General features: G+C 40.0%; 1 protein-coding gene across 3 annotated transcripts; it reads right to left on the reverse strand.

Moving 5' to 3' along the window:
* Positions 1-1,074: 1,074 nt before the first annotated feature.
* FBXO4 (F-box protein 4) lies at positions 1,075-14,302 on the reverse strand. Of its 3 annotated transcripts, none has more exons than XM_046670852.1 (7): positions 14,131-14,294; positions 12,335-12,570; positions 9,992-10,212; positions 6,344-6,419; positions 6,062-6,237; positions 1,553-1,728; positions 1,075-1,446 (listed from the first exon to the last, which is right to left on the reverse strand). In XM_046670852.1, exons 1-7 carry the CDS (start codon positions 14,239-14,241, stop codon positions 1,357-1,359), a joined length of 1,086 nt encoding a protein of 361 aa, XP_046526808.1. In that variant the 5' UTR covers positions 14,242-14,294; the 3' UTR covers positions 1,075-1,356. The 3 variants fall into 3 exon arrangements, 2 of the variants coding, with proteins under 2 accessions (XP_046526808.1, XP_046526806.1); XM_046670850.1 differs by having other exon boundaries at positions 14,053-14,292; XR_006889981.1 differs by lacking the exon at positions 1,075-1,446 and adding an exon at positions 2,315-2,480 and having other exon boundaries at positions 1,593-1,728; positions 14,053-14,302.
* Positions 14,303-14,966: the final 664 nt, after the last annotated feature.

The following is a 14,966-nucleotide window of genomic DNA, read 5'->3' on the forward strand; positions in this document are numbered from 1 at the left end:
GAGAAAAAGAGGAAAGAATGGGAAAGAAAATATATTTGAAGAAATAATGCCCCAAAATTTGGTAAATGACATGAATTTCTATAATCAATATGCTCAATAACCCCCAAGCTGGATAAATATAAAGAAGGCCATACCTAGGCACACCATAGTGAAATTGCTGAAAACCAAGATAAAGTATAAACTTGAAAGCCAGAAAAAAAAAAAGACAAATTACACACAAAGGCACAAAGATGTGAATGACTTCTTATCAGAAAGAAGAAAACAAAAGAACATCTTGAAAGGGCTGAAAGAATAAAATTTTCAACCCAGGATTTTATGTATCTTGAAAAAATAAAAGACTACTTTTATTATTTTTAAAAATTTTCTTCTTTCATAGTCTTTATAATATATATGACTTTCAGCAAAAATTCTAACACAGTCTTCTGGGATTTATAACATATCTAAGTGTAATACATTTAATAGCTGTAGCAAAAAGAGTGATGAGGAGAATAATAGGACCTACACAGTTACAACATTCCTATACATTACACAAATTGATATAATATTAACTATAAGAAAACTTTGAAAAGCTAAGGATATATATTGCAATCAAAAGAGCAACTTCTAAAAATGCAGAGAGATGCTACAAAGCTAAAAGAGAAATTTAAAGTGAGCTGAGATAGGAGGGCTGTAACATCTCCTCTGCAAAGTGCAAGCAATTTGTGAGGCGGTCATATGATCATGTGAGTCTCTGGAATGTTTTTTCTATGAGCTTTCAAAGTTATCTGAAAATAGAAAGATCTTCCAGGAAGAGTTATTTTCACTGAATTAGTATTAAACATGATATAAAGTTAATTTCTACTGTTTCAGAAAAAACAGAAGTCGCATGGCCACAATATCAAGTGCAACTGGAGCAAATATTCCAGTCTTTAAGCAGTATATTTATTAAAAATATATAAAAAATTCTTTTCTGATAACCCAGTTAAGGACCCTTGAAAAGAATCCATAGGAAGCTTAGCAAATTTGATATTCTCCACTAGGGCGATCTGTGAACTGAAAAGAATAGAAATCACAAGGAATGAGAGAAGCATGAACTTATTTTTTCCAGAATTTAATATTTTAAAAAAGAGAGAAAATATAAAAGTTATTGAAAAGAATCTTAAAAGTTCATTTTGGGGCTAAATGCTAGCATTCAAACTTTTCTCTTGTAACTGATTTAACGTAAAAATTATATAAAACAACACAGCAGCTGCAGCTGTCCAATATAAAGCCCAGCTGCAAAAGGCAGGACAAGAAGAGCTGGCTGAGCAAACATTCACATGACGACCTTAGTAACAAGTTCCAAATGGTTTCAGTCCCCGAGGTCTAAAATGAGTATCATCTTGCATGCTTAGATTCTACTTCTTCAAGAATCCACTGAATGCCGTTCAAAAAACCAGTTAGAGTTTCAGCCTCTGTATCCTGGACCTATGAGCAGATAAGAGAGACCATTGTCAGTAAGAACCTGAGTCCAGGTAGAAATAGAGCAAAAAATAAACTAAGATTTTTCTCACCAGAGAAGATAGGACCTTACCATCCATGGGTGGTTTAGATGATTCAGACGCAGCTCATGGGCCAAATAAAAACAGGGCATTCTTTTTACATTTGCTTGAGAAATACAAGCTAAAACCAGCATCGGTCTTCCTGAAGATCCAAAAGCTGGATCTGTCATTGCCATAATACGAGAAAATTCATCTTGCCATTCATGTCCTAAGGAACGCAGTCAAAACCCTTAATTTGCATAACTTGTAATGATTTTAAAAATACAATAAAATTAAAAACAAAAAAAGGAAACCAAAAAATTACCAGGATCCAAACATAACAAACTGCCTCTATTGCTGTGTTCATTTACTGGTCTGTCATAAAACTACATTAAGTAGCCTTGCAAAGACAGGAATTTAAGTGAAATCAGAGGGGGAAAATCACAGTACCATTCAGACATCTCTACAGTTTAATAGCAAAAATACTTTGATATAGATATTTTCCTCTGACAAATTCTGTAGGTATCACTACCCTTTCTTTCAAAAGCCTCTGTTTCAAAAATTTAAACATACAGTTGGGTCTAGCTTTTTTACCTAAACTGACAATCTCTGCCCTTCACTGGAGTGCGTAAATCACTGACATTTTGTGGTAGGCAGAATTCTAAAACGACCCCCAATGACTCACACCCTCGTACAATCCCATCCCCTTTGAGTGGGGAGGAGTCTGCAAACATGATGGAATATCATTGCCGTGATTAGGCTATTTATAAGACAGGTGACTTTAAGAAAGGGAGACTATCCTCAGTGAGCCTGACCTTCTCAGGTGAGCCCTTAAAAGGGATGAGGTTCTTCCTGGTGAGAGAGATTCTCCATTGCTGGATTTGAAGACAGGGGGAGTCACATAGCAAGGAATGAAGATGGCCTCTAGAAGCTGAGAGCAGCCCCCAGCTGACAGCTAGCAAGGAAACAGGGACCTCAGGCCTACAACAGTAAGGAACTGATTTCAGCCAATAATCTGAATGAGCTAGGAAGCAGATTTTTCCCCAGAGCCTCCAGAAAGGGATGCAACCCATCTGATGCCTGAGACCATAAACTGAGAACCCAGCCACGCCGTGCTCAGACTTCTGACACAGAGAACTGTGAGCTAATAAACAGGTGTTGTTTTAAGCCACTAGGTTGGAGGTAAGTTGTTACATATTAATAGAAAACGAATAAACAGTAAATGTCATTATCAGTATGTTGCATTTACTTATTTTTTTTATTATTTTTTTTGCTGGGGGAGATTCACCTTGAGCTAACATCTGTTGCCAATCTTTGTCTTTTTTTGCTTGAAGAAGATTAGTCCTGAGCTAACATCTGTGCCAATCTTCCTCCATGTTGTATGTGGTCGCCACCGCAGCATAGCTGACGAGTGGTGTAGGTCCACGCCTGGGATCCAAACCCGTGCAGCTGGGCCATCAAAGCAGAGTGTGCCAAACTAACCATTACGCCACGGGGCTGGTCCCAATATGGTGCATTTAAATCTATCATGTACCTCTTGGACTTTGACTTTTCCCATCTGTTCTTTGTTCCTTTTTCCCTCTATTCCTATCTCTGTTACACTATTTTTAGTGGTTGCTCAAGGATTTACAATATACATTTGTAACTTACAATAGTCTTCCTTTAAAGGTATTATACAACTTCACACATAGGAGAAACTTATATCAGTATATTTACATTTCCTCCCTTCCATGTTGTGTTGTATTGTTATATTTTACTTAAAAATATTATATCCCCTATAATACTTTGTTATTATTTTTCCTCTACAAAAAGAACTTAAAATTAGAAAAAAATCTTTTATATATAGCTACATTATTTTCATCCCAGGGCTCTTCATTTCTTTTTTGTAAATGCAATTTTCCATGTGGTACCATATTCTTACACCTGAAGAGCTTCCTTTAAAATGTCTTGTAGTGTAAATCTGCTGATAATGAATTTTTTCATATTTTGTCTGAAGAAGTTTTAATTTTGCCATTTTTTTTTTAAGATTGGCACCTGAGCTAACAGCAGTTGCCAATCTTTTTTTTTCCTTCTTCTTCTCCCCAAAGCCCCCCAGTACATAGTTGTATATTCTAGTTGTGGGCCCTTCTGGTTGTGCTATCTGGCACGTCCCCTCAGGATGACTTGATGAGCAGTGCTAGGTCCATGCCTGGGATCCAAACTGGTAAAATCCTGGGCTGCCAAAGCAGAGCACGCGAACTTAATCACTTGGCCACAGGACTGGCCCCTGCCTTCATTTTTGAAAGATATCTTGGCTGGATATAAGACTTTCCCCCCTTCGCAATACTGTAAAGATTTCCCTTCATTGTCTTCTAGCTTGCAGCAATTCTGTCAGGAAGTCTCTGTCCTAACCTTTGGCTCTCTATATGTATGTTTCCTTTTGCTCTGGCTGCCCGCAAGATATCTTCTTTATGTTTGGTTTTCATCAGTTTGGCTACGATGTATCTAGACATATTTTTTATTTATCAGGTTTGGAGTTCTCTGAGCATCTCAGATCTGTGGTTTGGTGCCTTTCAGTAATCTTGAAATAATTTTGGCCATTACCTGTTCAAAAATTTATTTTTCCCTCTTCTTACTCCCTTCATGTTTTGGGACTTCAGTGACACATAAGTTACACTGGGGGTTGGCATACTACATTGTGCAAATCTGTTTTTATGAATAAATTTTTGTGCAAAACAGCCATGACCATTCATTTACAAATCTCCTATGGCTCCTTTTTTTTTTTTTTCTGGGGAAGATTCACCCTGAGCTAACATCTGTTGGCAATCTTCCTCTCCTCTTTTTTTTCCCTGCCCCAAAGTCCCAGTATATGGTTGTATATTCTAGTTGTAAGTCTTTCCGGTTCTTCTATGTGAGCCACCACCACAGCATGGCTACCAACAGACAAGTGGTGTGGTTCCACGCCAGGGAACTGAACCTGGGCTGCTGAAGGGGAGCACATCAAACTTTAACCACTAGGCCATCAGAGCTGGCTCAGTACTTTTGCACTATAACAATGGAGCTGAGTAACTGTGAGAGATCTTATGGCTCATATGTCTAAAATATTTACTATCTGGCCTTTTAAGAAAAAATTTGCTGGGGCCAGCCCCGTGGCACAGTGGTTAAGTTTGCACACTCCTCTTCAGCGGCCTGGGGTTCACCAGTTCGGATCCTTGTTGTGAACATGGCTCTGCTTGGCAAGCCATGCTGTGGCAGGCGTCCCACACATGAAGTAGAGGAAGATGGGCACAGATGTTAGCTCAGGGCTTGTCTTCCTCAAAAAAAAAGAAAAAGTTTTGCTGACTCCTGAGTTAGATCACTTGATAGGTTCCCTTAGCTCTTGATGCTCTGTTGCCCACTTCTACTCTTTTTTCTCTTCGTGTTTTAATTTGGATAATTTCAACTGATCTATCTTCAGGTCCACTGACGGTTTCCTTTGCTCAAAAGTCCACCAAAGGAACTGTTCACCTGTAATCACACTTTTCTATTTAGCATTCCCATTTTACTTTTTCATACTTCCTTCTCTCTGCTGAAAATCCCTATCTGTTCAGACATATTGTCTACCTTTTCCACTAGATTCTTTACCATGTTAATCATAGTTATTTTGATGTCTTTTTCTGAGAATGCCGACATCCAGGCCATCTCTGGGTCTGGTCCCAGTGACTGCTTTATCTCTTGACAATGGGTCATTTCATCTTGATTTTTTTGTCTTATAATTTTTAATGTAATGCTAGATATTTTCTGTAGAAGAATGGTAGAGACTGAGGTAAAGAGGATATACTCCCAGAAGTAGCCATTAATGCAGTGGATTGAGTCCAATTAGTCAGTAGTTGAGCTGGATTTGGCTTTTAGTTATTTAGAATTTGCTATAGTTCACTTCAGTGCACCATAAACTTTAAGTTCTCTCAGCAATAGGCTGCTTCTACCTTGTTCTGAATGAGAACAGTATTTATTATATATATACCCTACTTTGTTCACAAAGGATTTGGGGAAGAAATTACAGTCCTGACTTGTGGCCCAATAATATTCTGATTTCATGCCTATGTAGCATTGTAAATGGCAATTATTCAGACTATAGGGAGAGTGTTCTTAACAATCTACTTAATTAAACATTCCACCCCACATATCCCTCTACTATCTGGGTAACTAAAACAAAGGTAAAACTTTTCAGTTATCTGCATAAATTATTTGAATAGGGCCAGAAGCAGACAAAATATCAATAATAAAAAGTGCAAAAGATACAACAAAAAAATACTATTTAGTATACATCAGAATTCTGTAGGTGCTCGTTAAAAAAACAGATGCCCCAAACACTGAATTATAATTCAGGGTAGGAATCAAGCAGCTGTGTTTTAACAAGCTCCCCAGGTGATCCTAATGCACATCAAGGTTTGAGAACGCACTATTAACAGTAATGGTCATAGAATCACATTGATAAAATTAACCATCATATTCCTAAGAAGCCACAGTGAAGCCTAAAAATGTATATTCTTATTTGCCTTGCAAAGAAAGTGCTTTTAAAAAGAAAGTAAGATAATGCTTACTTTTTTGAGCTTCAGCATTTGCAACGTAGATGAACCCATCAACAACTTCACACACCTTCTGAATTTGTGGAATTACACTGTACCGGCTTCCTTGTTGATCATCTCCTTCATTCTGTAGACTGAACATCTTGTTAACTGTACTTGTATGCTCTTCTCTTGCTCTATCTCTTTCCTTTCTATAAGAAAAATGTAAATATAAAACATAGACACTAAACAAGCTCCATCCCCCTAAAATATTCCAGTCCTGACGTCTCAGGTAGGCTGCCAAGTAGGTAGCCTTACCTGGTAGTTGAATATAATATCAGGATGTTGAATTTATGTTGGTTGCCCAACTGAAAACTGACTCCTGATCCAATACCTAAAGGAGAAGATTACAGTTACCAAAATAAGTCATTAATAGAGACAGCAAAAGATCAGATTAAAAAAAATTACCCAGTGTTACCAGAAAGAGGAAACAAAACACTCTATGACAAGTCATACAAAGCTTTGGAATAAAATGAAATGTTTGTGCTGGAAAAGATGCCGTATGTAATTTGTATTCATTAGGCAATAAAAATATGAAAAAGAACAAAGAACTGCTAGGCTTATAACATTCCTTTTCATATCATCATCACTATCATCATTAACTTTATCATCATCATTATCAGCTGATTCATAACACAACAGCTATTACGATTTATCATCAAGACTTAAGACTCATTTTCACATTTTTGTTTCTCACTAGTCTTATACTCCATGTATACAATCAATGAAATGGCTTTTTTCCCCCTCTGAAAAGCTGTTTTTAAATTGATGGGGAGTAACCAATGGCACCTTAGAAAATGGGGGAAATATAGCAGATACTGAAATTTGGAACCAGACAGGTTAGAATCCTGAATTCGCCACATACAGCCATTTTGTTGTGTCTCAATTTTGACGTCAAAAAACAGAAATAATACATACTTTTCATGGTTGTTGTAAGCATTAAACAAGATCGCATATGTAAAACTTCTAGTAGAATGACTGGTAAATAACAGGTGCTAAATATTAGCTTCTTAATACTTTACATCTGAATAATTTAACATTGTTATTTGTCTTCCTTTCTTTGGCTGTGGTAAGACTGAGAAGCTGATTCTTCTCTTGCCTCCTGGAGAGATCCTTCTCTTCTTCCATGGCTCTACTTCTTTTTGCTATATAAATGTCCTCTTAGATCTGTCTACTTCTCTCCATCCCCATTCTCACCTTTTTAAAAAAAATTATCATCATCTCTCACCTGGACAATCACTTCCAACCAGTTTCCTACATCCAGTTTTGCCCCCTACTATCCATTCTTCTGGCAACAGCTGGAGAGACTGCTTTAAAATGCCTATCTAATTAAATCTCTTCTCTTCAAAGTCATTTCTCTTCAGATAAACAAAACCCTAATATAATCTGGCCTCCACTTACCTCATTAGGACAACTCCACCTTTCATTAATCCCCGCAGTAGCACTAATCTAGTTGTTTAAAAAAGCCATGCTATGCCATCTTCTATCACCATTCCAGGCAACAGAAATACAAAGATCTTGGTGGCTGGGTATGCAAGCATCTCAGGTTAAGTGACCCTAGTCCTCTGGCCACCAGGGCTGGTAGAGAAACTCCCCAAATAGTTCATAGAAACAAATTCTCTCTCTGATCTTTGTTTTCATCGGTTTAACTTCTAGAGATTACCCTCCCAACACATCCAACCTCAGCCCAATATGATCTCCATGTTGTTCTACACCACCTTGCCAATGACCCACCCCTCTATTCTTCTCTGATCTTGCAGAGTTTGAGGCATAATTAGATTGACATTTTCAAACAATCACTCCAGTGCTGTCTGGAGAATGAAATTGCCATTTTATAATCAGCAAATTTCCCCATATCCCCAACCTCATCTTGAAGTGGTCCTTCCACCTCATGGCCTTACCTGAAACTGGCCCACCCCTAGGTGCTGCTTGTCTAGCAGTAGACTCTCAAGTAATAAAGTTGTTTATTCTCTCACATCTCGGGGTAAAGAGGCAGGATCAGTGTTCTCTTTACTCCTCAACGCCATGTCCTAAACATTACTTAGCAACCCTCTTGAACAACTCCATCTCTTTGAGATACACACACCATTCAGCTGTAATACCATCTTCCCTTCCTCAATCTTGTCATTTATGAATCTCCTTTTGACAATCTCTTCCTCCAAACATTCACTGAAGATTTCAGCACCTGGTTCACAATATTCCTGTCCATCTTCAGAAACTTCCAAGTCCATGTGGACTCTATATGATTCCCAAATCTTGACTTCTAGTCCAGGTCTTACTCTTGAGATTTGGATGCATAAAGTAATCCATAAAGCCATTTGTTCATTCATTCATCAATATATACTGAGTGCCTGCTATGTGCCTGGCACCACAGATATAACTAAGAAGAAAGCTGACAAGATTCCTGCTCTAACGGAGCTTCCATTCAAGTGGATTGCTTACAGCAGGCATCTCTACTTGTATCTCTCAGAGTTATCAAAGTCAACATATTCCAAAGACTGGCTGTCATTCTCCCTATACAGATCCCTCTAAAAAGTTTCTCTTTCTCCTCCTATGTTTCCTTATCCTAGTGAATGGCATCAACATCCAATATGAAAACCACACTAGAAACCTGGAGTTATCATTATTACTGCTGATACAGATTCAGTCAATTCTGTATTCTTTGTATGTTTATCACAATATTACAGTGGTTTCTTAATGGGTCTCCGTGTCTTCATAGCCCCTTCTAATCAATTCTCCACTCAGAAGCCAGAGTGATCTTTCTAAAATGCAATCTTGATCATCTCACTCCTGTGCTTAAAATCCTTCAACAGCTCCCAAATGCTTAAGCATGGCATACAAGTGTCTTCTCATCTAGCCCTACTCTAGGCACACACAACTACTTCAAATGCGTCATGCACACCCAGAGCTTTGTGCTTTTAGAAATGTAGTTCTCGATGCCTAGTCGACTTTTTTCTTTTTTTTGGTAGCCTACTCCTACTTATCCTGACTCACGTGAGGCATCATGTTCAATGTGGAGCTTTCTTTGACCCTTTGCCTTTCTACGCACAAGCTAATTACCCCATATTCTAATCACCTGCATACTTGTCTCTACCCTCACCTAGACCAAGTATCTACAGGACAGACAGAGATTTTTGATGTTGTTTGTTTTAAATCTCTGCACCTCTAGCATCTAATAGGTGCTCTCAATAAATGAATAAGTAAAGCATAAGCTAGATCATACTGTTTATATTTATTATAGATCCTGCTTACCAACTAACTATACAGTAGCTGTTGGTTTTTTTCATAGAAAGAAGGGGAAGGAGAATAATTTAGCTGTTTTTTGAAGTTCCAATATATATCAAAGTACTTTGCACATAGTAGATGCTGAATGGTTTTTGTTGTTAATATTCTTTTAAAATATAAAAAAGAGGGGCCGGCCCAGTGATGTGGTGGTTAAGTTTGTGTGCTCTGCTTCAGTGGCCCAGAGTTTACAGGTTCGGATCCCAGGTGCAGACCTGGCACTGCTTGTCAAGCCATGCTGTGGAGGCTTCCCACATAAAAGAGAGGAAGATTGGCAACAGCTGTTAGCTCAGGGCCAATCTTCCTCACACACACAAAAAATAAGATGAAAAAGAAATATGATTATTATAAATACTGTACAAATACAATATCTTGACAACATATAATTTACTTTCACAGAATCTTATAATCTGATTACACAAATTTATGGAAATAAGAGGAAGTTTACCTCTCATGAAAAGTAAATGAATTCTTTCAGTCCATTGGGACCTGGAGTCTCCCCTTCATCAAATTACTATATTTCATTACATCAAAGAGTTATTAACAAACCAATTTCTATTTAACATTAGTGTCAAGCTCAAAGTGTTTGAATTATTATGTACCGTAGATTAACATGAAAATTACCATCGATCTGCCTCTGAGGCAAACCAGCTGTTGGGCAGAGTTCCTCGGAAGACATCAAGCTCAAGACCAAAGATGTATTCAGTTCTTCCAAACCTGGTCCAAACATAGCAAATCGTGGTTCGTTCTGAATGATCAATGAGTGTAAAAATGAGGTGACAGCTCCATACACCGGACGGCTAGATTTCGAAGATCTTCTTGTATATGGACAGCACATTTTATAGCTGTATAAAATTGTCACAATTAGAAAATTACCACAGAAAAAACTTACTTAGCCATTTATTCATTAATCAATATACAATTTATTGAGAACTTGCTAGATACAAGGGATACAATGATTGTATAGTCCCAATCCTCAAGGAGGACAGACAACATTATCTATGTAGGCTGAGTCCCACGACAGAAAAAAAGCACAAGGTGCTACAGGAAGTAGTAGTGGTCCAGAAGCTGAGGCAGCCTTCCCTAGGAAGTGGTTACTCACTTTGTAATCTTTCATCTAGATTCTCTCAGGGAACACTGGGTCTAATACTTGTTTCAGTGGTTAAAATTCACTACAGAGAGCAGTGGTTCTCAACCTGGGGAGATTTTCCCCCTCAGGGAACATTCCGCAATGTCTCGAGACATTTTTGCCATCACAACTGGGGGGCTGAGGAGCAGCACTATTGGCATGTAGTGGATAGAGGCCAGGGATGCTGCTAAACATCCTACAATGCACAGGACAGTTCCCATAACATCTGGTCCAAAATGTCAATAGTGCCAAGATTGATGGACTCTGCACTAAAGATAAACTACAGAGATAGTTAGCACAAACGTCCCTGGAGGGTAAAAAAAAATTACTAAGGCCATCAATATAACCAAATTTCTCAGGTACTTCTATAACAGTCTCAAATATAATAGTTCAGTAAGTGTTAAATATGCAAGGAGGCTCAAATGTTCCTTACAGATAACCTAACAAAGTCAGAATCATGTGAAAGAAACAAATCAGTTTATTTCAGTAGTTATAAATTTCTAAAATAGAAATTCTACATGTTATCAAAAATTAAAACAAAGTTACCCAAATCAAAATAAAACCTAAATCAGTCTGGTTAAGACAATCACTAACCTAACAAGACAACCATCTTCACTTAGGAATCTTGTAACTCAAGAAGAAAAAAATCAACTTTGAAACTAGGTAGATCTGGCTAAGCCTCACCACTTTAATTAGTTATGTAAGCCACTTACAGTCTGAACTTCAGTTTTTTCATCTGCATTATTCTAGCAATACAATCAACCCAGGGTTGTAAGGATCAGAAATAACGCATATGATCACAAACGGTAGTTACAATGATTATTATCCCTGGGGAAAATTTGGTTCCATAGCATCACATATTTGATGCTATGGTTGGTTGTGGGAAAATGCAGAGGTAACACCCAGCAAATGAGCATACAATAACACTGCTGAAATTATATATAACATAGCAGTCTACAAGATGATGCAATGGCATCTGGATTGGAATAAGGAAAGATTCTTAATAACTCAAATAGAATATGAAAAAAAAATCCTGTATGTAGCTATTAAATCTAGCACAGCAAAATAATTCTTACCTAAAGCACACATATTCTTTTAATTTTATTTACAATGCCTTAAATTTGGGACCCTCAATAAAGCAGGTTATACCTGGATCCAACGACATTATGTATTTTTAAGGTAGCGTGACGGCATTCCATTCTGAACAGTCCCTTATAAGTTAAACGACCTTATGCAAATCCATTACCACTCCGAACCTCAATTCCACAACCATAACACAATGATAATAATACTTTCTTATTGGGTGAGGATTAAATAAGTAAATACACATAAAGCATCCCTCATAGAATCCAATACACAACAGTCGCTCAGTAACATTAATTCTTCACCCACATGATATTTCAAAACGTCAATGCTTTTGGATGATAACAAAATCTTATTTCCCAGAACCTTGAAAATGGTTTTCTTCTCTGTCAAAGAACTGCTCTCTGATCTCTGGCCATTCCTTTTCTGTATATGGAAAAGTATTCACTACGTAACGAAATGACAAGTGTTCTAAAGATAAAGAAAATTTTAAGAAATGTTTTACTTCCTGCCATGTAATTACTCAAACATTCTAGTCAGGCACCACAAGGAAATAACAAAATGGAAAGTTGAAAGGGTCCTACGAAGAAAGTCACTGAACTTAACCCTCAATTTTTACAGAACGACACTAAGACCCAAAATCCATGAAATACATTAGTAGCAGGGCCAAGACTAACTTAGATTACTGATTTGTAATACAGTCAAATTTAATAGCTTCTTTTTAATTCATAAAAGTTTAATTCATAGATACTTACACTGCCATGTAGTCAAAAAATGCTCCATCAGTGACCTCAGATATAGGTTTTTTTAAGATTTCTAGATCTGGAAGAGACTTCCAGTCAACAGAAGACCAGGAAGGAAGATCTCGCAACAGAAAGTATCTCCACAGAATTGAATCTCGTACAGTTTCATTCCAATAATGACTTGTACTTCCCAACTGACACAGATCATAAGGTGAGAGAAATGACAAAATATACAGCTGTACGTCAATCTGAAACAGAGGGAAGCAGCAAGTGGGTAAATTGGTTTTTGATAATAAATTACAAAATAAATCATTAAATTATACTAGGAAACCAGAGGATACTCTGTCTTTTTAATACTAAATCTATCATAAGTTACAAAATTAACAAAGAATTCTTATACTAGATAACCAAAGATCAATATGTCAGCGTTTGTCTTTTCTTTGGTGAGGAAGATTGGCCCTGAGCTAACATCTGTGCCAATCTTCCTCTTTTTTGCTTGAGGAAGATTAGCCCTGAGCTAACATGTGTGCCAATCTTCCTCTACTTTGTATGTGAACGCCTCCACAGCATGGCCAACAACAAGTGGCATATGTCCCCAGCCCGGGGGGGGGGGGGAACGAAACCCAGGCTGCAGAAGCAGACAGCACCGAATTTATCACTATCAACCAACTTGTCAGCGTTTTTAATAACTAAATCTATCATTCTGAAGTTATTTTCTTGCCATCAGGAAAGAATCATAACTGAACACTTAATTTCCGCCACATCGAAACATTCTTGAAAAACCATCTTTCTGGTCCTTGTTTTTTTCAAGCAAAATAATCAGTTCCTTTAACTTCTCCTTACGGGTATTTTGCCACACCAGCGATTTGAATAACTTCCTTAAGGAAATAATTTATTCTTCAGAATAAAACCTTTATCAAGCGGACAGACTTCTGATTTTATCAGTAGATCAAATCAAAGGGTAAATGTGTCATGTGAGTTCCTCTCTAGAACCTATTAAGTCATTTCAAAGAACCTCTGCAAGGGGAGAGCCATAGAGGCCTTCTACGCCTGCAATCTTCACTCTCTGGTGGACGTCCGAGGGAGGGATCGACAGTCCAGTTGAGACACACAATGTTAAGAATGTCGCCTCTCCGTTTTCCGATCTGCCTGAAAGGGTTAACAATAAATGATGTGTCTAATTCCGTGGCCTGTTGTAACGTTAGGCACTGGTAACTCAGTCGTTTATTTTCAGCTGAGCGGACGTTCTGTCACTTGAAATGTACGGAAAGATAAAAGCCGCAAGAGCCTCGGAGAGTGTGGTTTTGGGGACCCCAGTGTTTGGGGACACCGAGCCTAGGATGACAGATGCCGGGAAAGCAGACACTGGACGCTTTCCCCAGCGGACCAGAGAGGCTGGAACGGTCTCCTTACTTCCCTGACCTGACGTTCGGGGTGTGGAGGCCCCAAGGCCGGATCTGGGGGCAGGAACCCGCAGGGTGACCCGGCTGGGGAGCAGGGCGCCCGCTGGGCGCGTTTCGCTGCGACCTCCAGCCGCGGCGGAGCACCGGGGCAACGCCAGGGCGTTTCCGGGCAACGGCTGCTCCCAGACGACGACGCCGGCAGACCGGCTGCAGGGACGCGGCCAGCCACAGGGCGGGTCGCGGGGACGCCCCAGCCCCGAGGCCGCCGGGCGAGGCACCCCCTCCCGGCCCGGCCCTGCGGCTCCGCGGCCGGTGGCCGCCGCTCACCGGCAGCCGCGTCAGGGCGCTGGCCTCCTCCGCCGCCTCCTCCGGGGAGGCCCTCGGCGCCGCCCTCTCCTTGCCCACCGACTGCCAGAAGCTCCTCCAGCCGCTGAGGATGGCCGCCTCCAGGCGGGCCCAGTCGCTGTGTGGCGACTGAGGGGAGCCGCCTCGGCCGCGCGGCGCGCTTCCCGCCATGGCCGCCGGCGCCGCACGTCGCGCGCCGCAGGGTCACGCCCGCCGCCGCCCGAGTCCCGCCCCTCGGGCCGGGCCGCCTTTCGGGCCGTCAGCTCGGCGCCCGGAGGGAGGCGGAGGCGGTCTGCCTGGGCCCGGACCTCCAGCTAGCGCCCGCTGCGGCCTTCCAGTCCGGCCGCCAGCTCGCCCACGCCAACTTCCCCAGTCCCTGTCAAACTCCGGCCCCTTTACCACTTGTCACTTCCCCCGACATGGCCCCTCCCGTTGGGACCCACTCCACTTTACCTGGGCCTAGGCGATGCCCGTTTATTCGACAGATGCGACTCTTCCACTGTTGGGCTTAATTAATGACAAGTTGCTTCCTTCTCAGGAGCTGTGGGGTTTGACGGTTGCTTTCAGTCTCCAATTCACCGTTTTCTTGGGGATTGGCAAAAATAGGGACTAGAGAGGCGGTCAGGAGCCCAATCATAATGGACTTTATACCAAAATGAGGAGTCCAGGTCCACTATGCAAAAATAGAAGTACAATTTAAAAATTGCTGAATGTATGCTTCTCATTAAAGGGCAGCAAAATATGGCTAGAATAAGAAGAGAAAGCAGATATGTTGTTGAAATCCCACTAGTGAGTTTTTTGTCTCTCAAAACGTCTACTCACTCTGTCGTGGCTTACTTTAAAAAAGCTTTAAGAAACTATACTTTAGCTCACATTACAATCTGTTACTGTATTGG

Source organism: Equus quagga, chromosome 9 (assembly GCF_021613505.1).
Source record: "Equus quagga isolate Etosha38 chromosome 9, UCLA_HA_Equagga_1.0, whole genome shotgun sequence".
Taxonomy (NCBI): domain Eukaryota; kingdom Metazoa; phylum Chordata; class Mammalia; order Perissodactyla; family Equidae; genus Equus; species Equus quagga.

Excerpts from the sequence above, each read along its gene's own strand:
- FBXO4 (XM_046670850.1), bottom strand. The coding sequence starts at position 14,241 with ATGGCGGGAAGCGCGCCGCGCGGCCGAGGCGGCTCCCCTCAGTCGCCA. Across the intron at positions 10,213-12,334 it reads TTTTTTGACTACATGGCAGT|CTATAAAATGTGCTGTCCAT; the intron begins GTAAGTATCTAT and ends AATTTTATACAG. Across the intron at positions 1,729-6,061 it reads AAATGCTGAAGCTCAAAAAA|GACATGAATGGCAAGATGAA; the intron begins GTAAGCATTATC and ends TGCGTTCCTTAG.